At 50.2% G+C, this 26,494-nt stretch overlaps 2 protein-coding genes across 3 annotated transcripts in view; both read right to left on the reverse strand.

Annotated features, from left to right (window-relative positions):
* Nucleotides 1–26,494, reverse strand: part of GALNT14 (polypeptide N-acetylgalactosaminyltransferase 14) — a 208,609-nt gene that overhangs the window by 77,042 nt on the left and 105,073 nt on the right. The gene's annotated exons all lie outside the window — the stretch shown is intronic.
* On the reverse strand, nucleotides 2,789–3,661 carry LOC114205887 (small ribosomal subunit protein eS4-like). The gene has a single exon (XM_028099470.2). It carries the CDS (start codon nucleotides 3,650–3,652, stop codon nucleotides 2,861–2,863), a length of 792 nt encoding a protein of 263 aa, XP_027955271.1. The 5' UTR covers nucleotides 3,653–3,661; the 3' UTR covers nucleotides 2,789–2,860.

Below are 26,494 nucleotides of genomic sequence, written 5' to 3' on the forward strand. Positions count from 1 at the left end.
GATGAAGTGGAGGGAAGAGGCTGCCACAAGAAGCCCAGCTGGGAGGGGAGCGCAGGAATTGAACCTGGTGGGAAGGGAGGCCTGAATGGGGAGGTTCCATGAATCAGCTGGAGAAGCAGATGGAGGGGCAGGCCCTGGAGACAGGCTGGAGAAAGGGCAGGTAAAGACCTCTTGGCCTCATCCCTTACTCTCTATTCACACCAGACCAGGCCCAGGGCCAAGAGGGCATAAGGCCGGGTTGTTTGCTCAGCCTGGCAATCACCACCCTACGGGCAGCAAAGCATCCCTGGCAGAATCCGCCTCCTTCAGGACAGGGCCATGGGAACTCAGCTGGGATTCTGAACCCCAGAAAGTCCAGAGCCTGAGTAACAGCCTGGCTGGTGAGAAAAACTGAACAGTCAAAGCCTCCTTGGAGGGGACCGCTCCCTCCGATGGTCACGTGCACAGAGCGGGTTCACACTTCGCTGCACTGAGATCCGCTGGGGGCAACCCCCTGTCCTGGGAGCTTGGTTTTCCTACAACAATATCTGGATGTATTGAATAATAGTGATGCTGTGTTTAAAATATAAACGCTACCATCTGAATAACAATTTCTATTTTACAAGGCTGCTCGCACATATTGCCACAGAATACACACATAACCCATCTGTACGGGGAGGAATCGGCAGAGAGGAGAGCTGGCTGGCTTGCCCAAGCTTGATGGCTAGAAAGTGAAGGGGCTACTGAGCGAATCCTTCCGAGAACCTCGCAACGCCTCTGTCTTACCACGGAAACCAGGAAACCAATCGGGGGCATGTCCTCTGCTGAGAGCGAGTGGACAAAGGAGCGAGGTGGGGGCCATGCCCACAGGAAGGACCAGCCACTCTTTCCCTGCCGGTCCCCGGATTAAAGTGGCTGTGGCCCTCCCAGGATTTCTGAAGGGCCCCAGACTCCCCCAGGTATTTCCAGTACTAATCTGGAGTTGGCTTCCAAGCTCTTCAATTCATGAGGCCCCATATTCAGGCTCCGAGAGCCCAGAGGGCGGCACATGGTCCCCATGCTTTGGATTCCTTGCTTCCTGGCTCCTGTGACCATCCGGGGCAGGGCCTGAACACGCACGTGCAGCTTCGCAGACTTTCCCGTTCCGGGAAGTGATGACACTGCTCTCCCAAATGAGAATGCACACCCAGGAACCCACACAAGGTCCCACCCCAGGCCTCGGCCCCCTCCTGTGTGGCGCCCCCCAACACCCACGGCCCCCAAGCAAGGTCTCACTTGACTCTCTGACCAGAATTTACTCAATCTAGAGTGTGTGCGTTTCCAACCGTAAGCACCACGCCACGCACAGAAAACCAAGACAATCTTTTCAACAGAATCTATCTGATTACATCTGCCAAAGCCCGGCTTAAATAATGGGGCGCCAAAAATGAATGCTCAGAAGCACATCTGAGCGGCTTCATTTCTTTCCTCCCACCGTGCTTTCAGGAGATGCCACAAGTCCCCTTTCCTCCGACCTTCCCTGGCCTGTTCCTCTCATTTCTCTTTCACGCTGACTATTGGGCTCTAATGCTATTAGAGCTCATTATGGGGCTCTCTATGATTTTAATGTGTTTGTCTCCCTCTCTTCTTTCCCCAGCTACTACTTCTCTCATTGCCTTAAGTCTCTTCTTCCCCCCCCGCCCCCATTAGAATGAGAAAGTCTCTATCCCTTGAAGAAAGTTCTTTCCTACCCTGAACTCTGCTGATCCTTAATAACACTTCTCAAACTTACCCTATGATAAAACAACACTTTGTGAGTACCTACCACGTGTCATAAACATTTACATCTAATCCCCACAATCACAGATGTCAAGTTTGCCATTCCCATTTTACACCTGGAGAAACCAAGGCAGAGAGAGATCAGGTGACTTGCCCAATGTCACACAGGGAGTAAGCGCTCCAGCCAGGGTCTGAACCCATGGAGCCTGGCTCCACTCCCATGCTTCCGACCATGAGATGACACTGCCTTTCCAGAGCCTCCCTGCCATTTCCTTGAGCCACCTTCAAGGACTATCTATGTGTTTCCCATCATTTTTCTCAGCCAGCTTCTCTCTCTGCACAGCGATCTCCCTCCTCAGAGGATCTCTGTGTCCCCTTCACCATCACCCCACCGGTCCATCACTCTCCTTCCTGGGTACCCAGTCTTCCCCCAGCCAGGGCAGGAAGGGTACAACTCTGCAGGCAGATTTCTTTAGGAAGTTGGAAGATGCCAGGCTAACACACAGGAGGTCAGAATTATAAACAATGATAGAACTTATTATTTAAGGATGACAGAATTCAACTACCCATTCAATGTCTGACACTCCAGCATAACATTCCAGTGTCCAATGGACATCCCTCCTAGGTCCAGCCAGGGACACAGAGGTCCCAAGGAGCCCACCCCAAAATTCAAAGGCCTGCAACTTCTAGAAGTTTCCTGCTAATATTAAACCAGAATCTGTCTCCTCTCAGAAGCAAATGTAAATCCTATTTGGAGAAAAACATCTCCAATTTAGATCCTCAGGATTTCCACAAAGCTCACTGAAAGGTGAAATCACAATGAAAAAAAAAAAAAAGGTCGGGGCACCTGGGTGGCTCAGTGTGTCGGGCGTCCAACTCTTGGTTTTGGCTCAGGTCTGATCTCAGTGTCCTGATCTCAGGGTTGTGAGATTGAGCCCCACATTGGGCTCCGTACCTAGCACGAGTCTGCTTGCGTTTCTCTCTCCCTCTCCCTCTGCCCCTCCCCACTGCACTCTCTCTCTCTCTAAAATAAGTGAAATAAACCTTTTTTTTTTTCATCGTGCTGTATGACCTTTAATTAAGTATATATAATGTCTTCCAATCACGTCACCTAGGGACCATTTTACCCGCTGCTCTGTTTGGCAGCCAGTCTCTTGTCTCTCTCTTCAGTGATGGTGAGGCGGATACCCTTTCCACGGGGAAGAGAAATCCACGGTTTGTTGCCTTTGCCAATAACAAAAATGTTGGAGAGTCGGGAGGCAAAGCCGTTGCCATTGGCATCTTTCACGTGAACCACATCAAACGAACCAGGATGTCTCTCTCTGTTGGTGATCACACCAGTTCTTCCCAGGTTGGCACCCCCAGTCACCATACACAGATTACCAGTATCAAACTTGATGAAATCAGTCATCTTTCCAGTCTCCAAATCGGTCTGAATGGTGTCCTTCACCTCGATGAGGGGATCAAGATGGCGGACGGTGTGAGCATCATGGGTCACCAGGTGAGGGATTCCTTTTGTCCCCACAAAGATCTTTCGCACTTTGCACAACTTATACTTGGCCTCCTCAAGTGTTACCCGATGAACAGCAGCGCGACCCTTGGTGTCATAGATCAGACGGAAATTCTCCCCAGTCTTGTCAGTGCTGATGACATCCATAAAAGCAGCAGGGTAGGTTATATCAGTTCGGACCTTGCCATCAGTCTTACTAAAACGCTGCAGACAGATCTTCTTGACTTCGTCTCCTGTTAGGGCATGCTTAAGTCTGTTCCTTAGGAAAGTGATGAGAGGGAGACATTCTCTCAGCTTATGGGGACCAGTAGATGGGCGAGGAGCAAACACACCAGTCGGTTTATCCAGCATCCAGTGCTTTGGAGCTGCTACACGCTTCAGATGCTTCTTGGGACCACGAGCCATGGCTGTGCTGGGAACGAAAACAGACCCGCCTCCTTCCGGTACCCGAGAAAAGAGGCGAAATAAATCTTTTTTTAAAAAACGATCAGAGAAGGAATCTCTCACTAAGTGAGAGTTAGTGGAAACTATAAATAACAGATTTAGATCTTCCAAAGACTTCAGATGCAGGAATTACAGATACAAAAGAAAGCATAACTGGAGATAAAACGGTTAAAATATGGAATAAAAAATTAGCGAAGAACAAAAGTTCACTGAAAAAGAATTGAGCATCACTTTTAGAAATGAAAAAGTATAATAATGATTGACAGTCAGTATCAAACAGGCCAAACAGAAGAGTTTACTCTTATCTACAAAGCTTTTTCACTGGAATGCTGCATTTGTATTATCCCTGTGAGATAGGCAAGCCAGTTGTGTTGTTCCCATTTCACAGGTGAGAAAACTGAGGGTCAAGGAAGCAAAAGAGCCTGCTTAAGACTGCAGAGATAGTGAGTCCACTACTGAGACTCTAACCCAGGCCTTCTGGCTTCAAAGCTCGCGTTGCTTCAACATCACCAGGAGCTTCATTCATCCAGGACCACTTTTTATCCCCTTGCTGGATGGTCATAAACAAGTAGAAGTATCTGTTCACGCCAGTATTATTCGAATGTCCACCCAGCTGGGGATGGGCCTTATTTTTCCAAGGGCCAGTCCAGGCAGTGAAGAGGACAGCACCATCTCTATGTAAGTCCTGCCCAGAGTGAACGGGCTGGGAAAAGAATGACGCTGAGAATGGACTCCTCACCGCGCCCCCCCACGGCGTGTAAGACAAACTCCAACGAAGAAGGAAGGGCCAGCCAGCCCTTCCCTCGCTCACCTGGGCTCATGGCAAAGAAAAGAGCTGGAAAATCCTTTTCCCTCATCTAGGGACAGCACATCAATTACGGATTATTAGATAAGATCTTCATTTTAATATTTCCACCATGTATTATCACCTCTTCCTCTCACTGGAATTCTGTCTTGGGAGTTATTTAACTGATGTGCAGAAATCTAAATTTAATTTATTATGATCTAACTCACTTTAGAAGCCAAATTACCCTGCACTGGAGAAGGATCAAGTCAATATCCCACTTGGCTTTCTATTTATCTTCTGCGGGGTTTTCTCTCCTTCTCTTCAGTATTCATTTCATCTCGGGTACTGGTAATAAATTTAAATTTTCCTCAGAATTAGGCAATTGCTCCTTTAATGCTGTGGTTTAATGGTTAGTATTAATTATATGAAAGTCACTCCTTAAAGAATTTAGGAGTGGAATGGGCATATAATGGAGGGGAAAGGCTATTTCCCGGACCAAATGAGGTAGCATGTAATCCGCAGGGTTGAGTTGACTCTTCTAGTCTAGCTCCTTCCATTTCTTCCCTACTTTCCTTTCACCCGCCGCCCCCGCCCTCGAGCCAGGCGCCTACCAAATGGGTCTGGTGGGAGCTGTTTGCTATGGTTTCTCTGTGCCCCTGGAAGTTTTGTCAGCCCGGATGCCACGCCTAGAACCCTCTCTAGGGTTCTCCAGTTAGTGTCACTGAGGCTCTGACAGCAAGAGCCACCACCACCCAGCTCTCTCCTCCCTGCCACTGCCCCAACATACACACCCCACCTGTATCCCAACTGCACACCACACGCAAATACGGCTCTGGTGGAGGTTTCGAGCTTTCTGGGAAGAGGAGAAGTTCTGATAATTATTATAATTGCCTAAAAACTCCAACTGTGAAATATAATATGATTAATGGAATGGACAGCAGCCCAGGTTTGTTTCTGGGAGAGAAAACAAAACAAAACAAAACAAACTCACACAATGTGGACCTTCTTTGGAGATTAATTTGCTTACTAATTAGCATGAGAGGGAGGTACCCAGGAAGTTTAAGTCTGCGTGAGTGGGAAGAGGGTCTGGCTCCCCCGCAGGTGCCAGGGTGCGTGAGCAAGGCCGGTATGTCTGCTCTCCTCCTACCCAAAGCCCTATAAATTCCACCACCAAAGAACGACTAAACCCAGAGCTCCTGTACGTGGACAGGCATCTCAAATAACTTGCAGCTTGCTTAAAGAATCCCTCCCAATTGCTGGTGGGCATGAGGACTGAGTGAGAGCTGGCCCTACCCATAGCATTCATCTCTGCATCCTCTTCTTTGTGTTCAAAGACTAGAGCAGAAGCCTCCTCCTTCCAGGTCTGGAATCCAGAGAGCAAGAGATCAGGAGGGGAGGGAGCCAGGTACTCCCACAGGGCTCAGGAGAGAGAGGATGTGGTGGATCGCACAGTGACACAGACAGATGGGTTTGCCCCCAACCAGGAGGCTGATGCTGGAAGAGAAAATGCACCAAGAGATGGAAGCATGCCCAGGAGAGACTGAGCAGAGCCGGAAGTGGCTTGGGAAGGGAAGCCTCCAGCTGGACAGAACAAGACAAGTAACACTCTGTCTCCGGCGTGGATAGTGAGTCATCTTGGGTGCATGGTCACCTCATCAGCCTGAGGGCGGGCCTGCAAGGGGGATGCTGCAGCCATCTTTCAACATGGCCACGGTGGCCTCCCGCAGGACTGAGACGGGGCCTCAAGGTCAGGGCTTCACCCCATGGGAAGCAAGTTCTAGAAAGAAAGAATAAAGCACTAAAAACAAGATTTGCATTTCTCAGTGACAGAAGCAATCTCTCCCCCAAAGTCAGACTCCTCTCCCCATCCCTTGCCCTAACAGGGCTGTGAAATATCTCCAAGCATCCTCAGAAAGCTCTTTTGCCTCAAGGAGCAGCTATGGAGCCAAGCAATTGTCAAGGGGCCCTACTGAACCAAGGTAATCAAGCCGGGGTCACAAATGAACAAGTCTTCAGGGTCACTGAGAACAGAAATGCCAGTGTAATACCTTGTACGTGCCGCACAAAACCTACCTACTTAACACTCTTTAAATCTCCCCTTTGGGTGAGATTTGGCCTGAAGGCCACCGAATTGTGGGGCAGTAATGGAATAACAGGAGAAAGGTAAAGAAAGATAAAGGAGGGAAGGGTGACCAGAAGGGAAGGGTGCTTGCACCACAGGTTACACTTCTGGACTTCTTTTCTCCTTTAAGGGGCCCCTTGTATATTTCAACCCGATTTCCCCGGACAGAATTGCAGCCACCAGAGTGTTTGTGTGTGGGAAAGTGGAGGTGGGCAGAGAAGGGGGAGCACTGCACCAGGGATGACCCTATAATCCTTCTCTGCCGTTCCTTTGATGTCATGAAGAGATCGCAAGTCAGGAAAAGCTGGGTCCAGAGCCTGGCTCTGCTCCACACGTCCTTTCAACTGCTTGTGGTCAGTTTCTCCCTCCATCCTGAGGGTAGGACTAATCTTCACCCCATGCAACTTTACAGGCAGAAATGAGATACGGCCTGAAAAACTGCTTGGCAAAACATAATGCGTATGTAACATATTATTATTGTCAACATTGCTCCAGTTACTATTATTTCTTTGGGGGACTGAATGCTAATGGAGAGAAAAAGCCATTTATAGTCAGCCAATTTATGTTTAGCTTCGTTCTTCCTTGTGGCAGAAATGGGGTCTCTGACAGCAACCACAGGCAACCGGCTGTATGCATCACCAGGCTGTCCGCTGGGATGAAAGCACTAGGTCATTACCAACGCCGGTATGTCCTGGGACTCGGCAGGGTGGGTCTAGCCAAAAGTTCCATCTCAAACATGGGTTTGAGCTCAGGGCTATGCAAATGATAAGACAGAAAACTATTTTAAGAAGTGTAATAGCTAAGGGTTCCCTTTAGCTTAGAAGGGTATAAACGGGGCTTTGCAAGACCTCTGAGTTAACCCCCTTTCTACAGGTGTGGAAGTGGGAACTGGGGCCAGCACAGAACGATGTGGGCGATTCTGGGGAGAGACCTGGGGAATCTCGGGTGTAAGGTCAGAAGCCTGAGCCTGCTTGACACCCCAAGTCTCCCCTCAGGCCAAGGAACCTGGTCACCAGGGCTCTCTGCTCAACTGCGGGCCCATTTCCTCCACTGGACACATCAGCCCCAGAGGGTCTTCTCCAGGCCTCCTGGGACTTGGCTTCTGAGGGCTAGAATGGCCAGTCCTATAGCTATACACCCAAGGAATGTGTTTAGAAATGTTTGCAGCTTCCCCAAATCTCCTTCTAGGTTCTGCCCAGGCAAAGGTGACCTTGGAGAAATCAAGATGGAGACGGCTATGGGAAGCCAGGGAAAAGGGCTGACTTGAGAAGGGGATCAATTCTCACACCGGACGCAGCTCAGAAGACCCACAGCTAATAGTCTGTAATGTTTGCTGTGCACCAGGCTCTGTCCTAAAATCATCCCACACTCAGGACAAACCTGAAGCAGGTGCTATTACGAACCCTAGGTTACTAAAGGGGAAACTGAGGTTTGAGAGTCTAAAGGGACTTGGCCAAGTAAGTGGAGATGCTGGGATGAAGCCCAGACAGGTGGGCTCTGTTGGGTCCTTAAGTGGGACGTGTGATGGCAGGGGGTCACTGGCGGAGTGGCTGCTAACCTGGCACCTGCCTGGAGAGGGACAAGGGGGGAGGTGGGAAGAGGGATCCCACCCTATCAGTCCTACACTTTCTGCCAGGTTAGCCTGGAAACACCTCTCCTAATCTGCACGCTAAACTGCATTCTGGCTAGAAAAGGAGTTTCAGGCTCAAGTATCCCCTAAGCCCTGTCATTCATTCCCCAAAGGTGACATTAGCAAGAAGCCTCAAGCTCTCGGCTAAGGAGAATTTGTTCCCTTCTCTTGCACGCCTCCGATATGTGCAGGCTAGATCTCCCCAGATACTGTGTGCAGCAAGGGCCCAGAGCTTAGTGCATCTTCTATCTGCTCTGTAAATAAGGTGACATCCAGATACCCTCTAGCTTCCTCAAAACTAGGTCAGCTGCTGAATATGTAGGTGTGGGATTGGAGCGAATGACTTTGAAATGACTTTATCTGGCAGGACCCCACAGGGGGCCGCTGGCTGGCTTTTATGAAAGGGGCTCTTTTTATGTCAAAAGCAGACCCAGAGTACCCAGACAGCTTGCCTGCTGAATCTGGGTGAGGGTGGGAGGCCTGCCTCAGCCAAGGGCAAACTGAGTGATGCAGGTGACACAGCAAGTGAGAATCGCAATGGGCTGAAAAACAGAACGTCCCGAGCCTGTCCTAAATCCTGGCCATCTTTACGACACAGTGGGAACGTGGTCCACACCATGTCACAGGAACTATAAAAAGGGGGTTTAGGATGCACTTGCTTGTAAGCAAGACCCCCATTCCCCTCGCTTAGGAAGCACCAATAATTGCTCCCCCAGATGACATGCTTGTCACCAACCATTCTTGTCCATTCGTCAGAGTGCCTGGGGCCTGATCCCTTCTGCAGGTGAGCCCTGGACTGTGAGGGGGTGGAAAGTGCCAGAGCGCTATTTAAAACCCCTCCCACACGCTAACTCTACTTCTTTTAATCCCCCATGGCCCCCTCTTCGCTTTTTCAGAATTAGGCACCCTCTCGCTTTAATCACATCCGGGACTCTATGGGAAACCAGATTTGCAATTCAGATACATTGGAAGAGATTAATTACTTGCCAGGGCTGTTTTGGTTTATGTTTTACTTTATAAGAGCACTCATTCACTTTATTTTATAAGAGCACTCATATATAACATTCCTCTAAGTAATCCATTTTCTTCATGCATTAAAATTAGATTCTGGTGACAAAGAAAATTCAGTATCTGAAATTTCCCAGAGCACTCTTCTGGGAAACGAAGTTAAAACCCTCAAGGCTCTTGGTCCGGGCCTCTCTGCCCGGCCCACCTACGTCTCTTCCTGGACTCACGGCAGCAGGGATCCAGAAGACTCAGGCCCACAGACCCTGGGCAGGACACTTTCCTCTTCTGTTGGGTTATGCTGTGAGTGTGACCACCACCTGTCTGGCTCCAGCTCTGCTCCCCAAGATGGCGAAGGGGAGGGGAGGTCCAAGCCAAGGCACGAAGCCACGTTTCAGATTTTTCAACACCATCTTCTTTCTTCAACTTCTCAAGGGCCGGCTTCTCTCTGAGGGTCCTTCCAGCGGGACCCTCGCTCCACCTGGGTGTGGCTTCCTCCGGTCTCATTTGCTAAGTGGCTCAGCACTGGGCTCCCCTGGCCTGGCTATCTTTGGCCCCATCGCAGAGCTACTCCCGACACATTAGACATCAGGGCCTTCCAGGCAGCCAAGACAGCAGACCGTACCTTCCGGTGTGCCTCCGAAAGCCAGGCTGCGCAAAGCGGCAGCCGAGTCGGGGTGGCGGGAGGGCGCGGTGTGTAGAGAAAGTAGGTCATTAGTGATAAAGACTGCAATTTTCAAGGGGTTGTTAATGCTTTGTTTATATGGATTTCTCCAAATGTGACATTTTAATGGCATCATAATTGTGTGATTACAGTGCTGTCGACACTGCTCGGGGGAGGAAAGGCGACAGGGACTCCAGCGACCTGCTGGGGGAGGCGATTCCCTGCACGGGCAGCCGAAGGGACTGGCTCAGTCCTGCTCAGGCCAGGACGCCTGGCAAGCATGAGACGTGGCTCCCCAGAGGGCCCTCTGCTGCACAGGTCCATGGGTTTCCAGCAAACTCGCACCCAGCCTAGCCCCTTGGACAGAATCAATGCCTGGGGCTGCAGGAGGGAGAGGAGGGTAGTTCCACGCCCCCCCCACCCCCACCGAGGCCCACCCATAAGAGCTGCACTTGTTCCTTCGCTCTGTGCATGTGCACGTTCGTTCTTTCACTCATTATTTCTTGAGTTCTGTCGCCTGAGGGAAAGGGCCAATAGCTACTCAGAAATAAGAGACAAAATTCAGTAAGAAGGAGAAAGCGGCAAGGAAAGAGATCCACAGTGACGGGGTCTCCTTGCTGAGCTCCACCTCTGCACTAAACAAAAGCCGACCTGACATGCCCGCTTGGGCATCTCACCCCGAGTAGGTTCCAAATGGAATGCTCCATCTTCCCGTCCCAACTGGCCCCTCCTCCTGTTCTTCCCACAGGAAGGAACGGTACCATTATCCATGCAGGGGCTCAAAGAGGAATCTGACAGTCTTTCTTTTTGATGCTTGTTTCTCTCTCACCTTTGCCTTCAGCCTGATCACCTGAACTGCCCCTTCCCCATATCTAACCCATCACCACGTCCTAAAATGGGTCTCCATCCATTCCCCTGCCCTCCCCTATCTCTACAGCCATGCCCAACCACCGCTGACTGCGAGAAGCCCCAACTCTGCACTTCTACTCGTGGCCCCAAACATCCATTTTACAGAGTCACCTTTTTAAAAATTACACCCGATCCTCTCTCTCTCCCATGCTAGCTCCAAACCTCTCCAGTGGCTCCCTCGGCACTCGCAATACTGTCCCCACTCTGCCGTTACCCGCCCCCCCCCAGGCCTTCCCAAGTCTCCAGCCTCATCCCACCCTCCCTTCGCCTTTGGTTATTCTACTCCAGTCACACTGGCCTCTTCAGCTTCTAAAACAAGACCAGCTATTTCCCAACTGTTCTGGGCCGAGTTGTCTCTCCCCTGCAAGATTCATCTGTTGAGGTCTCCAGGACCTCAGAATATGACCATATCTGGAGACCGCACCTTTAAAGACGTAACGCGAGTTAAATGAGGTCATCTGGGGGGCCCTAATTCAAGGGACAATTTGGAGCTAGGGCCTTCAAAGAGGTGATTAGGTCAAAATAGCCATCAGAGTGGAGCCCTGATCCCCCATGATAGGTGTCCTTACAAAAAGAGGTACAGACCCCGGGGAGTCCTCACACAGAGAAAAGGCCATGTGAGGACACAGCGGGAAGGTGGCAAGCCAAGGAGAGAGGCCTCAAGGGGGAATGTCACTGCCAGCACTTTGATCTTGGGCCCCAGGCCTCCAGAACTTCAAGAAGAGGAATTTCTGTTGTTTAAGCCTACCCACCGCCCGACCCCCAGTGTGTGGTATTTTGCTACAGCAGCCCTAGCCAACAGGCCCCCATGCCCATTGGACTCTGCCTTGGAATAGTCTTCATCTGACCCACTCCTACTCCAACAGCCTCAAACAAAGTACTGCCTCTTTAAAGAGGCCTTCCCTGGACCTCAGATTGAATCAGTCTCTCCTTATACTCTCCTAGACCCTTGTACCTCTCCTCCAAGTCATCTGGACGCCCCAGCCTGCACCAGCTACCTCTAAGTATCTCTTTCCTGTCTGCCTCTCTGACCAGGCCATCGCAGTCCTGAGAGCAGGAACCGTGTCTTCTCCCTCACCACCGGTATCACTTGCACAGTTCCTGGCACATGGGAGATCCTCAAATATTTGTTGAATAAATGACTCTGTGGACACGAATTATCTCATTAAGAGCCCCAGGATTTGGATACCACAATTCCCACGTCATACACAAGCAGAGGTTAGAGGAGAAGGAGGTATGCCCAAGGGCAGCAGCAAGGAGGGAGCGGGACTGGCTGGGGAGTCAGGGCCATCTGCCTACAAAGGACTTGTCACGGCCCCATCTGTCCAGAGGAGGGAAGGTAGCAAGGGCTGGGCTTGTCAGAACGCTTTGGGAAGCACGCACATCCTGGCTTGGGGCTGCAGGGATGGGCCAGGCTGACAGGAGTCTAATACAGAAGGGGCGAGTGGGGAATGGGAAGAGTAGATGCCCAACAGGCCTGGCTTTGCCATCTCTCTCCTCCAGTTTCTATCTCTGTGACCTTGGGCAAGTGATTAAACCTCCCCTGGCAACGGAGAGCATCACAGTGGCCTACTCTGTGAAACCATGATGCTGGTTTATGAATGGAATAGAACACCGTAAGTAAAATATTGAGTGTGGTGCTGTGCGTACACCAAGCATTCAACAAATAGCAACCACATGTTTACGTGTTAGTAAAGTGAAGAAGACACTATGAGTGCTGGCCAGAAAACATTGGCTTCTATATCATTCTCTGCCACCACACCTAGTGTCCTTGGGCAAATCACTTCTGCTCTCTGGGTCTCTGGTTAGTTCCCCAGCCATCAGGTGCAGGGGTGAGAGAGAGAAAGTATTCTTAATTATTCTGACCAGACACGACCCCCTTTTCCAAGCGATGGAAGCCACGGGTCTTCTCCCCAGAGAAACGTCCTTGTATACAAAGGTGTAAATTTCTGCTCACAGTATCCAAGATCCTGTGCTACCCTGGAGCCCCAGGAGGCATCTGGCTGTCAGGTCCAGCGTGGAGGCGTGGGTACCTTCCTGAAAAGATGAGTTCACATGGGCAAACTTGAGAGATCAGTGATGCCCTCCTTCCCCCCTTCCCGGCTACCCTTTAGGGGGTGGAAGCCAGTTCCCCGGCTCTGCCAAATTCTGCCCATGTCATGCTGAGCACAGTCATGAGGCATGCTGTGCAGAGGGACCCCATCATTGGTCCCTGCCCTCTGCTGTAAGAAGACAACAACTTAGAGATACGTTATCCAGATGTGCAGCCCCAGCCCTGGCTGCCGTCTGGGCAGCCTTAGAAAACATCTCCAGAGGTCCACGAGGAAACAGCCCTGGGAGAGAAAGTGGGGTGTCTTTCAGCTGTTGCCCAGAAGGTGAGGGTGTGTGAAATGGGGTGAGGATAAGAAGGGTGGCGATGTCAACCAGTTTCAGGAACTTTTCTACTCCTTGGTGCCTCAGGTCCGAGCACAAAATATCTTTGCAGAGCTGTCCAAAAGATATGCTCCAGGGATTGAAGTCTTTAGATCTGCCATTTAATTTTTCACAGTGCTGCTGGAGTGACTCTTCTAAAATATAGTTGGGTCCCATCCCTCACCATGGGCTGCAAGTCCTTCGCTCGACTTCCGGCCTCATCTGGCTCGATCCTGGTCCCCAATACACTGGTATCCTTACTGGCATTTTTAATCTTAAATGGCCACCACCTGTGTTCAATGGAAGTGGAAAGAACCTGAGCCCAGCAATCTAAAAATGTCCCCCGCCTTGTGTCACGGCACTATAATTACCTGCTTACTGGGTCTTCCCGCCCCAAGCTGCACATGCTGTAGAGGGATGATCGTGGGTTTTCCCTGTGCATTCTGGCATCTGGCAGAGGAGGGGGGTGCCCTAATGAAGATGGCTCACAGCCCCAGACCAGCTCTGTGACTCCACCCTCCCCCGGCCAACACACTCAGGCTGCAGGAAGTAGAACACAGAGCTCCCGGCCCTCAAACTATGCCTTATAGAGGGAAGTGAACGGGCTCGGACATGCTAGGAAAGAGGTCAAGAAATGCCCTGCCCTAGAATGCAAGCTGGTGCAACCCCTCTGGAAAACAGTATGGAGGTTCCTCAAAAAGTGGAAAATAGAGCTACCATACGATCCAGCAATTGCACTACTGGGTATTTACCCCAAAGATACAAATGTAGGGATCCGAAGGGGTACGTGCACCCCGATGTTTATAGCAGCAATGTCCACAATAGCCAAACTGTGGAAAGAGCCAAGATGTCCATCGACAGATGAATGGATAAAGAAGATGTGGTATATATACACAATGGAATATTATGCAGCCATCAAAAGGAATGAGATCTTGCCATTTGCAATGACGTGGATGGAACTGGAGGGCGTTATGCTGAGTGAAATAAGTCAATCAGAGAAAGACATGTATCGTATGACCTCACTGATATGAGGAATTCTTAATCTCAGGAAACAAACTGAGGGTTGCTGGAGAGGTGGGGGGTGGGAGGGATGGGGTGGCTGGGTGATAGACATTGGGGAGGGTATGTGCTATGGTGAGCGCTGTGAATTGTGCAAGACTGTTGAATCACAGATCTGTACCTCTGAAACAAATAATGCAAGATATGTTAAGAAAAAAAAAAAGAAGAAGAAGAAGATAGCAGGAGGGGAAGAATGAAGGGGAGTAAATCGGAGGGGGAGACAAACCATGAGAGACGATGGACTCTGAAAAACAAACTGAGGGTTCTAGAGGGGAGGGGGTAGGGGGATGGGTTAGCCTGGTGATGGGTGTTAAAGAGGGCACGTTCTGCGTGGAGCACTGGGTGTTATGCACAAACAATGAATCATGGAACACTACATCAAAAACTAATGATGTAATGTATGGTGATTAACATAACAATAAAAAATAAAAAAAAATGCCCTGCCCTAAGTCAGGGTCAGGAGGTCAGGCAAGATGAAGATCAATGGCATGGCCATGATGTAGTCACGTTGCTGGGGAGGAGAAAACAAAACAAGGAAAGGGACCACAGCATGAATAAAATAATAATAACCCCCCCACACACACCAGAAACCCCAGTGTGAAAGAAAACATGACCTAAGGAACAGAAATTACTCAAACATGCTTCATGTTCTGGAACAACCTAAGAACACGAATTCACTAAGAGCTAAAAGATTAGATGATGAAACAAAGAAGTGACATGAAGGGTTATTTATACAGTTGAGAACCACAACATGCTTTTTCAGAGCCAATAAATAAATGTAGAAATTCCAAGAAGCAGAGCAGACACAGAGGAGAATCTAATTAATTATATCGATGAAAGGGTCCCAGTTCTGGTCTGCCACCTGCTAGCACTGGGTCCCCGGGTGAGTCTCTGTGACAGCACAGGAGAAAGGCTTCCGTTATTAAAGCGACCAGGGGAGAGAAAAGCCATGTAGAAACAGCAAAGGTGAGCTGACATCAGAAAGCTGGGGAACATGAAGCAGAGACACGGGTGGAACACACACAAGGTACTCGTCTTTTTCTTAAACGACACTCCTGAAACAAATCAAGCCCGAACACGCACAAGAAAAGAACATGCCACACGGTTCCACGAAATACCGATACAGACCAGCGGACACAAAGGCATGTCCCGGCTTAGGTACTGAACTCGGAAAATCAAGACAGAAGTCAGCAAGCATCCGGGCAGACCTACCAAGTCACCTACAAAAGGGAGAACGCCGGCTGACCTCAGACTTGCTCACCACCAGAGGACAACGGACAGATGCCGGGCAGATGCCACAGAGGCTAACTCCACGTGTGACCCGAGAGCATCTTACCCTGGTAGGGTGTTGTTCGGGTGTGAAAGCAAGAGGCTGATATTCTGGCCATCAGAGAGCTCAGGGATGACAGCACACGTGAGTCTGTTTTGAAGAACGTGCTAGATGGTAACTTCTGGCCAATGAAGAGATGGTTCAAAATGAAAAGGGAATGAAGGATAAGAACCAGTAGAACAGTCTATTTAACTATGAAAACAAACCCAAACTGCTGTGGGAGTGGTTATTAAACTTACATTTATGTGATCTGGAGGAAGCTACTTAACCTACTTGAGCCTCAGTTTCCCTCACCTGAAAAGCGGAAGAATCATGCCCATCTCACAGGGTTTAAGGATTAAATGAAAACACCATCTGCGAAAAGCAGTGACTAGCACATAACAATTCACTAAGAGCTGAAGGTAACCAAAGATGAGGATAAAAACTAGAATGGAAGTAGGCACCCCAACTCCCCCCCACCAGGAAAAGGCAAGAGGATGACCCACTGTTTGGGTCTAGAGAGCTCAGGGGATGCTCTCACGAAGGTCCCCATCCCAATGCTGTAAGTCAGAGCAGGGAGAAGCTTTCCCCACGGAGGGGTGTGGGGCCCCCAGTTTCCAACCAGGACAACAGCAGCCCCCTTTCATCAGGACAGAGGTCGAGAAGCTCAAGACTGAATGGGAAGACTTCACCTCCCACGAGGAGCTGGGTGACAGGGAGCAGCCACCTCCTGAGGGTCTAGAGGGAATCTCCATCTGACCAGTCCTGAGGAATGGAGAGCCATGGGGAACACGGCATGCACAGGTAGGGAAGCCAAATTCTAGACGTGGCACTGGGTCCTCCAGACCCACCTGCTCCTCTTTACGGATCGGGGTCTATTTCCTCATCAGGGAAATATGAGAATGGGGGCCACTGATCTCCCATGTTCTCTGGATCTACCACATGCCTATAGAGTGCAGACTTCTGAGCGGGCTGCATCCCTAGCATGAAGTCTTTGGACCACAAATAATTCAACAAGCAAATGAAGGGAAGAGGGAGACCAGCAAGGGAAATAGGAGACGGAGCGTAAATTAGCAGGTGAGGGGGTGAGAAAAGGACTCAGGAAGCAAAGGCTCTGCAGGGGTGTCAAGGCACTCTGTGCCAGTGAAAGCAGAGGTAGCTGCCTCCCCCTGCCTGGGGCACCCCAAATTCCTCTTTCAACAGGAGCATTGCAGAAAGAAGTCAATACCACCTTCTGAAAACGGTCCATAAAAACTGCATCCATCTATCTTAAAATAGGGGGGCTAAAGTTTGAGAAAAAACAGGATTTTTGCACAGTTCCAAAGCACATTCCTCCAAGACTTTCATTAACTACAAAGGGAACATAGGATAATTTTAAATGGAGAAACCTGGCGGGCATCACCTTAGCCAAGCGATCGAGGTGAACACCACAGTAGGTAAGACACCGGTATCACGTATCCCCTGAAATGATGCGTTCAGGAAGGCTCAGCATCATCTCCATAGCCTTCTTGCCAAAAGCGCAGAAGCTCAATCTAATCAGGAGAAAACATCAGACAAACCCAATTGAGAGACATTGTACCAAATAACCGACTAGTACTCTTCAAAGCATCAAGGTCAAGGAAGACAAGGAAAGACAGAGAAACTGTCACACACGGAAAGAGACTAAGGGGACATAACAACCGAAAGCAACGTGGGATCTGGAATCGGATCCCAGAAAAGACAAAGCGCATTAGTGGGAACACTGGTGAAGTTTTAGACTGGAGTCTCGTTAATAGCAGGGCTGTGTCTAGGGGTCAAAGCTAAAGATGCCATTCGAGGCAGCTCACAGGAAGTCTGACCTCTCAGCCGGAGTTCCCCACAACATGGTCTCCGACCAAGGGACCCATTTCACGTCAAAGAGGGGGAAAGCAGTAGGAGCAAGACTACAGATCCACTGGTCCTAAAATATACCATGCCATCCAGAATCTGCCAGCCCACTGGGAGTGTCACCGAGACACCAGCATGGAGATGATACCCCGAGAGGACAAGACACCGTCCCTCAGGGAGCTGCCAGGCACTGGTGGCCAGGATATGGGGCTTTATATAAGTCAGTGGGTGAGATTTACGGGCCTGGGTACCAAGGAGTAAAGGTGAGAGTGGACAGATTCACCACTCCCGCACTCTGGGAGTTTGTGGTTTTTTCTTAGGGTCTAGAACCCCTGGGTCCCAGAGCGGGGACACGTCTACCTCTTGGTCCCACCTAGTGGGACAGAGTCCCCTTAGACTTAAAGCTATGGCTACCACCTCTTTAGTTTTGACTCTTCTTACCAGGAGACCAGCAGGCCCAGAAGACAGCTCCCAGAGAAGGCCTGGGGTGAGGTGAGGAGGTGGGGCCACTGTGTAATAGGGGCGGGAGGCACAGGCGTGGCATTCAGGTGACTCCCTGGAGCACCTCTTGGCTCAGCCATGATGGGTAATAAGCAGGTAGTGCAAGCCCCGACTGCCAGAGGCACAGTAACCAGGGCCTCGGGGATGAGAGTCTGGGTCACCTTGCCAGGCAGGCCACCTAGCCCGGCCCTCCGGACAGGTGGACTGGGGGGAATCCTGGATGGGGACATGAGGATCAGGTCCAGCCCCTACCTCGAAGGTTTCCCTAGAAACTACCCAACCCGAATCCCAGAGATGGCTGAGGGCGCTGGCTGCCGACTCCCTCAGTGAACTGCGCCCCCCCACCGCCCCCTCCCCCGCCAAGCAGGACCTGCCTCTCCTGGAGCTTCCATCCCCAGGTCCATGGAGAAGCGAGTGCCCCAGTGGAGCGGACTGTGCTCCGGGCTCCCCGTGGGACCAGGCCCAAGCTCATCTGCAAGGCCCCAGCCTTGCACAGCAAGGGCAATTACCCTTCTTCTGCCCTACCACCTTGCCTCACACCCCTGCTCCTGGGAGAGCTCTGGGTTACCTCACTTTTACAAGGCTCTGCAGTGTGGATCCTGACCCAAAACACAAGGTAATACCCGTCCCGTTTAGAATCGTGCCTGGCATGCAGTAACTGCTCAGTGGATGTCAGCCATCAGCACCGCAATGTGCCAGGCTCCGCGCTAGGTGCACTATGCTCATTATTCCCTGACCCCTCCTACCAGCCCTGCAACGGGAGTAACTCCATGACCATTTCCTGGATGAGCAAAGGCCTCCCAGCTAACCATGGTGGACTCTTCATTTGCACCCCAGTCTCTCTGGCCCCCGTGGTCATCCTGCTAATGGCACTTCTGTCTCACATATCCCTTCAGCCTCCGCATTTTCAGGAAGTCCCTACGACTCTAAGCGCCCCCCATCCCTATGGCCTGAGCCCTGGAACCTCGAGAGCTGGGACTTCCTCTCCCGTGGCCCACAGGGCCTGCTCGGAGTCACAGTGGACCCTCAGCACCCCCCACCTTCCATCCCCGCCCACCGCAAAAGCATTTCCGACAGGCCCAGCAATACGAATTCTCTGGACTCCATTACAGCCTTAACGACATGTGAAGTTACTGCAAGTAATGCGCATAACACACTACCCATTTTTATAAGTATTTGAATTTCCTGCTGAGAAAACACAAGATTTTTATTTCTACCTGCAGGGGACCCAGGTTCTTGATGAAGCAAAGGTTTCAAGACTGGAATCTCCTGCCTCAGGAGTGAGCCAGAGGTGAGCGAGAGGGAAGCAGGACCGGTAACCTGTTCATGGCACCTGGCCTGGGGGCCCATTCTGCAGGGAGAGGGTCCTGTTTAGGCTCTGCCCTGGTGACCCTGCAGTCACGGAGAGCCTCCCACCCCCTGGGAAGATGCAGAGGGCCCGGCCCCCTCACTTGGGAATAGGCTGGTGCTGCTGTGCCGAGCGGGAGATGGAATGGTTGAGAAAGAGGGCGCTTGATGAAATTAAAAAGCAACTAACTTAAAAGAGATTAAGCAGGGAAAAGGGGATTTAATGATCAGCTTTTGCCACTGTGAACTAGCTGAACCCACTGGCACAGAGACTAATGGTTTAATATGTTGTTAAACAAGGGTGAGCCGTCTGCGTGAGTAATAAGGGCATCCGTAGTTACAGCGACAAGGGTGAGGTGGCCCTGGGCCTCAGGGGCGGCATGGCTCTGGGCCCGCACCGGCCAGGGGCGGGGGGGGGGGCAGCAGCCTTGGGAGCAGGGACGGGGTGGGGAGGCCACCAGCTCCAGCTCCAGCTCTGCCGGCCGAGGGCCGCCTGTCACCAGCACCAGAGAGCGCCAGCTCCGAAGGCCTCGGAAGGAATAATGGCCACATACAGTTCACTCTTGCTACAGAGTCCGCAGGGTTGGGAACCTGGCACGAACGACATCTGCAAGACTGAGGGCCTTGGGGACGGACGGAGGGGAGGAGAGGCAGAAGCTTCCATGCTTCCCTACAGCTGAAGCTCTAGGTCAACACAAAACAGCACAGTCTTAATTCAGAATGGGACTCAGGCTGAGAATGTGTTGGCCCCAGAGCTTATTTTGAGTGGGTTTTGCTTTCATTTTCATTGGTAAAGAGCCCTTCCTCCAGGACCAGCAGTGCTCAGGGTCTGACACCTAACACATGTCACCAGCTCCCAACGTTGTCGTCATTTGCGAGGACCCAGGGTCACTCGTCATTCACTCATTTAATGACCACTCACAGGGACTCTGTTTGCGCCCTGCAGGGCCTGGGCTAGGCAGGAGGCTGCAGGGTTCCCCACCCGAACACAGAGCCCAGTCCCACGTCGGGAGCCTGCCCTCAACAATGACACGTCATGACAGTCACGACCGGGTAGGTCCAGGGTTTCTCACCGAGGTTGGGTAGATATTGCTCCCTGTCCAGAGGCCCGCACCCCAGCCGGGAGCCCAGACCATCCCGACAACGGCAGCTTGGGACAGAGGCAAGAGTGCTGGAGTCCTAGTCCCATCTCTGCACCTGCTTCCTTTGGGACTCCAAATACTGAGCCTGCAGTCTCCATTCCCCACTCTGTAAAACAGAAAGCGTGATACCTGACCCGCTTAGGTCATTGAGTCATCAGGGGAGTGGAGTAGAGGGATGCATATAAAAGTGCCTTGACAACCTAGCAGCATCACACATGTACCAGAGACTCAGTACAGAGCCAGACTGGAGCTGGGCGGGAGAGGTGCTCGGGCAGTCCCCCCGATAAACAGCTTATCTGTTTATCTTATCTTATCGTTCTCTGCAGAATGAACGAGTGAAGCGGCCAGGGATTTGGGAACACACATGCCAGAGGGATGTGTTTTGCTACTATAACCCAGCAAAGCAGTGTTGGATCATTTCCCGGCACATGAAAACAGACTCAATCTACAGACCTGTACATTTTACTTGTGTTCATTAAAAGGGGATTGAACTGAAAGTGAAAGCTGATCTTTCTGTAACTGTTCTATCTAAAACCTGGCTACTGGTATTAATACCTCCATGTGGGTCAACAATACTGCAGGGAACAGAGAGGTTTGGAAAGAAGCAGGGGACCTCCAGCAGCCCCTGCTCTCCCTGCCTCGGAGACCATCAGAACACCACTCTGGGCAGCACAAAGCTGGAGGTTGGATAATTCCTACCTGTGCCTCGATTTCCAGGTGGTCTCGGCATCATATAAGGACGGTCTCATCTATAGATGCCAGACAGTGGCCCCTGTTGAATTCTCTACTCCTCAACAGTCGTGCTGGCTCTGAGACTGGCCCTCTGGAGATGCGCTTCTGCCCCCATCGGGGAGGGGAAGTGTGCTGCCGGCGGGATCAGCCTACATTCTCCGTCTTGTCCTTCTCTGCCTCTTGGCTCCCAAACATCATGCAGCTTATAGTGATCATCTGGGACAAGGCAGCCCCACCTGCTGATGCAGAATTCATCTGGCTCATCCCTGCTCTGGGTGAGCCAGTCTCCACTGCTCTAAGGAGCTCATAGTGTGCAGGAGAAACAGGCTTTCCAGCAGCCTGAGCATTTCTGAAAAGCCAATTACATGCTTATTACTTCTCTCCAGGAATGAAACCCACGTCCCACATGGCCATCGCCTTCCCCAGCACACACTTGCTTATCTCAGCCACACGGTCCCTTCCAGCCAGCCACTGCTGTCAGAAATGTATAGCTGGGCTCTTAATCACCTGCCAAGGGGCCTGGAGGGAAGGCAGGAGCGTGAATGCCCATCCCAGAGCCAAAAGAGATTCACGCAAAAGCTGGAAAAGCACCCGGGCACAGCACAGATGAGCTGGTTTGCAGGCAAGGGAGGGATCCTCCGGGAGTCATGTGAAGCGGGGGTCACAAAAGGGCATCAAAGTGAGGGGCAGATTTGGAGGCGGTCTGAGGTCCTCCCTCTCAGACCTGCAGACCAGATCCAGCCTGCCACCTGCTCTGACAAAGTTTTATGGAGACACGGCCACATCTACTCGTTAGCACGCTGTCCAGGGCTTTCTTGCTACAACAGCAGAGCTGAGACCATATGGCCTGCAAAGCCTAAAATATTTACTATCAGGCCCTTTGGAGAAAAAGCCTGCCAACCGCTGGTGTAGTCAGAAAGGCACCGGAGCCTGAGCCTGGAAGTGGAAGACTTGAGATAAAACGTGTACTCTGTCCTGCCCTTGCTGTGTACACCTGGGAGCTGTCTTCACTTCTCTGCAGATCAGTAGCTGATTTTCTCAACTATCAAATGGGGCTATAATATCTACTTTACAGGGTTGTTGCCATAATTAGTAAAAATTGGACAAGCTGTGTGTCCAGTGATGGCCTCAAAGGCAGGTGCATCGACAAGTAAGTAGGTGTTCTTCCTCTGTGGTTCTGAAATAAACTTTTGCATCCTATTCTTCATGGCTGGACTTTTCAGAGACCCAGCACGTGTTTTTGCAAATACGTGTATAAATGCGAGGTATGGGTCAGAAAGGGGAGGAAAGGAGAGATGAAGGGAGAGCCATTCTTTGTCACCGACTTGAGTTGACCAAGAGAAATACTGATAAAGCAGGTGAATCAAAGCCTGCTTTCTTTTTTAATGTGGATGCTGCCAGACCCAAAATATGGCCACTGAGCCCCCCCAGGGGCCCCCTCAGTGAGGGAGGGGATGGGATGCTGGGCCCCCAGCCCTGTGTACTACCTGGCTTGGGGTCAGTTTCCCCTTGGGCTGAGAATTATGGATCTTGAACACATACTCAGCTTGCAGTCTGCCCCCAACCCCGGTTCTCAAATGAGGCCACTTTTTTAGCAACACCCCACCTTCCTGAAAGTCAGAATACATGGGCCTTCAGTTGCCATGTAATACTTGTACAAGACTCCACTTAGCCAATGAGTCCTGAAGGACTAAGGAAGTACCGAGTGTTCCCAAGACTGGTGGGACACAATGCCTGCTCAAGGCGCTTCTGGCCTCCTCGGGGCAGAAGGGGAGCAAGCGGGGCCCAGTAAGCAAGGATCTTTAAGGATCTTTAGGACCTAAGCAGAGAAGAAATTACGGTGCTCCTCCTCATAGATAACTCTAAATAAAAACATGACACATCGACGCCCAAGGCTTACAAGTACACTGAAATGGACAGAGGTTCTCTGGAGCTTTTCTGATGTCGGAGTAAGTTCATGGGAGCTGACCTCTTCCGCTCGCGCCCCCCCAACCCCCCCAGCCCCCGGCGGCCCTGCTATGCAGCCATCCATGTAGCGGAGAACTCAACACTGATGCTAAGTGCTCTAGAGAGCCCCAGCAAAGGGCACAGACGGTCAAGAGGGACCACTTCTGGAAGGGGACTTGTGGATGCTTCAGCGGGGGCACATTTGCATCCGGCCTTGAAGAACAGGAACATTTCAACAGACTGAGATGTGGGAGACAGTTTTCTAGTTAAGGGTCTGGCCAAAGTATGGTGGGGGAAAAAAGACATCTTTGAAGGAACAGTAAAATTCTAAATATTGCCTGGAAAAGGTTCTGGTGGCTGAAAAATAACGTTAGTGAGAGGTAGAGTACGGGAGGTCTTCACCACCAACTGTATTACTTAGCTCTCCTCCCCCTCTTGGCTCCTCCAGGAATTCTTTCGTTGTCCTCTCCATCTTACATCATCGCATTTCCCCTCTCTGCTGGATCATTTGCATCCATCAGCACACAGCCCTAGAATAATATTTCCCACCTTTCAAAAACCCTCCTTTGCCATCAACAAAACAAAAGGCAACCTACGGAATGGGAAAAGATATTTGCAAATGATATATCCGATAAGGGGTTAATATCCAAAGTATGTAATGAACTTCTACAAATCAACACCAAAAAAAAAAAAAAAAAAAAAAAAGACCAAATAATCTGGTTAAAAATGGGCAGGGGCCTGAATAGACATTTTTCCAAAGAAGACATACCAATGGCCAACAGACATGGAAAGATGCTCAACATCACTCATCATCAAGGAAATGCAAATCAAAACCACAAGGAGATATCACCTCACACCTGTCAGAATGACCAGTATCAAAAAGACAAGAAATAACATGTTGGTGAGGATGCGGAGTAAAGGGAACCCTCGTGCACTGTTGGTGGGAATATAAATTGGTGCAACCATTGTGGAAAACAGTATGGAGGTTCCTCAAAAAATTAAAAATAGAAATTCCATATGATCTAGTAATTGCACTACTGGATATTTACCCAAAGAGAATGAAAATACTAATCTGAAAAGGTCTATGCAGCCCCATGTTTATTGCAGCATATTTACAATAGTCAAGATATCAAAGAAACCCAAGCGTCCATCATAGATGAATGGATAAAGAAGATGTGGCGGAATGGAATGGAATAGTACTCAGCCATTAAAAAAAAAATGAGATCTTGCTGAAAACATGGAGGGACCCAGAGGGTATAATGCTAAGTGAACTAAGTCAGACAAAGAAAGACAAATACATATGATTTCACTTCTATGTGGAATCTAAAAAACAAAAATGAAGACAAAGACTCATAAATACAGAGAACAAACTGGCGGTTGCCAGAGGGGAGGTGGGTGGGAGGATGGACGAAATAGGTGAAGGGGATTAAGAGGTACAAATTCCCAGTTATAAAATAAGTCACAGAGAGATGAAAAAGTACAGCATAGGAAATACAGTCAATACCATAGTAATATGTTGTGTGGTGACAGATGGTAGTTACACTTACCATGGTGAACATCATATAATGTATAGAACTCTTGAACTGCCATGTTGTACACCTGGAATTAATGTAACATTGTATGTCAGCTATACTTAAGTGATAAAATTATTTTAAAAAACCCTCCTTCGACCCCAGATCCCTCTCCAACAAACACCACCTTTCTTGGCTTGCCCTTATATAGAAAGAGTCCTGCTTTCACTGTCTCTTCCTCTTCTCTGCTGAGCCCCAGCCCATCAGGCTCTCTCCCCATGCCTCCATCGAAATGGCCTTTATGTAGGTCATCCATGATTTATGAATGATCCTTACGGAGGTCCTCCATGATTTATGAATGATCCTTACGGAGGTCCTCCATGATTTATGAATGATCCTTACGGAGGTCCTCCATGATTTATAAATGATCCTTACGGAGGTCCTCCATGATTTATGAATGATCCTTACGGAGGTCCTCCATGATTTATGAATGATCCTTACGGAGGTCCTCCATGACTTCCACATGGTTAAAGTCAATCCACAATTCTTATTCTCTCATTCTTGACCCATTGCATGGTAGCTCCAGCACTTCCACTGGGACACACTCCTCCTTTGCCTCTGGGACACTGCTCTGCCCTGGCTTCCCTCCCACCTCTCTGGCTGCCCTTTCTCAGTCTCCTCCCTGCTAAGCACTGAAGCCCTCTGCCATCTTCTCCTCTGTATCCACACACACTCCTTTCATGATCTCCTCTGGTACCAAGGATTTCAACATAGAGAGGACTCCTAAATTTCTATCTTTACCTCCAACCTCTCAACCTCTTCATGTCCAACTACTCACCCAGCACCTCTACTGGAAGGTCTAAAATATTTCCTGACCTAAGTCCCTAACCCAGGTCTTGATTTCCTCTTCAAACCTGCTCCTCTGAAGCTTCTCCACTCAGTAAGAGGTGAATCCGTTTATCCCGCTTCTCCAGCCTTCAACATACAGGTCACTCTATTCTCCTGTCTCCCTCTTCACATCCTTTCTGTCGACAAACTTGCAATATAACCCACATGATTCAGTGCCTCTACCACTACACCTGTACCCACACCAGCCTGTCTCACCTGAGTTCTAACTGGTCTCCCTGTTTCTTCCCTTTCTACTTAGAGGTTATTCTCCACACAGCAACCAACAAGGGTCATCCTTTAAGCACATAAGGCAGATTACATTGCACTTCTGCCTAAAACTTTCTCCTGGCTGCACATCTCACTCACGGACAAAGCCCTAACAATGGTCCAAATATCCTCATGTTCTCTCCTCTCTCCTTATTTACTCTGCTCCAGTCATTTATCCTGGGCTCCTCGCTATTCCTTTCTGGTGCCCATCAAGGTCCCAGGAACCTCAGGACCTTTGCACCTGCTGTTCCTTCCAGCTGGATTGCCTTTCCCTCAGGTATCTGCCCTTGCCTTTCCCTAGGTATCTGCCCAGCTCACTCCTTTCTGCTCAGATCTTATCTCACCTCTTTAGAAGACTCATCTGGACCACCCTTCCCCTTATTCTGTTCTGTTTTTCTACATATTCATTCATATAGATTATGTATCCCTTTGCTTTCTATCTTCTCTCACTAGAATGTGAGCCCCATAGGGAAGGAGCTTCACTGGATATCCCTGGCACCCAGCCCAGAGCCTGGTACATGATCCTATGCAATAAACACTCGCTGAGTAAGTTCTAGGCCCAAAAGTACAGATTTTATTTGGAGAAGCAGTGGGGAGACACCAAAAACCTCTGAGGAGAGTAATCCCACACAGCAGGCTCTGTGACCATCTTCCCAGCAGTGACAGCAAGCTCGTGGAGCAGTACCGCAGTTCCTAGACGGGAAG

This window comes from Eumetopias jubatus, unplaced genomic scaffold (genome assembly GCF_037043125.1).
Source record: "Eumetopias jubatus isolate StellerSeaLion01/CBP00866 unplaced genomic scaffold, mEumJub1_p1.0 scaffold_9, whole genome shotgun sequence".
In the NCBI taxonomy this organism is placed as follows: Eukaryota; Metazoa; Chordata; class Mammalia; order Carnivora; family Otariidae; genus Eumetopias; species Eumetopias jubatus.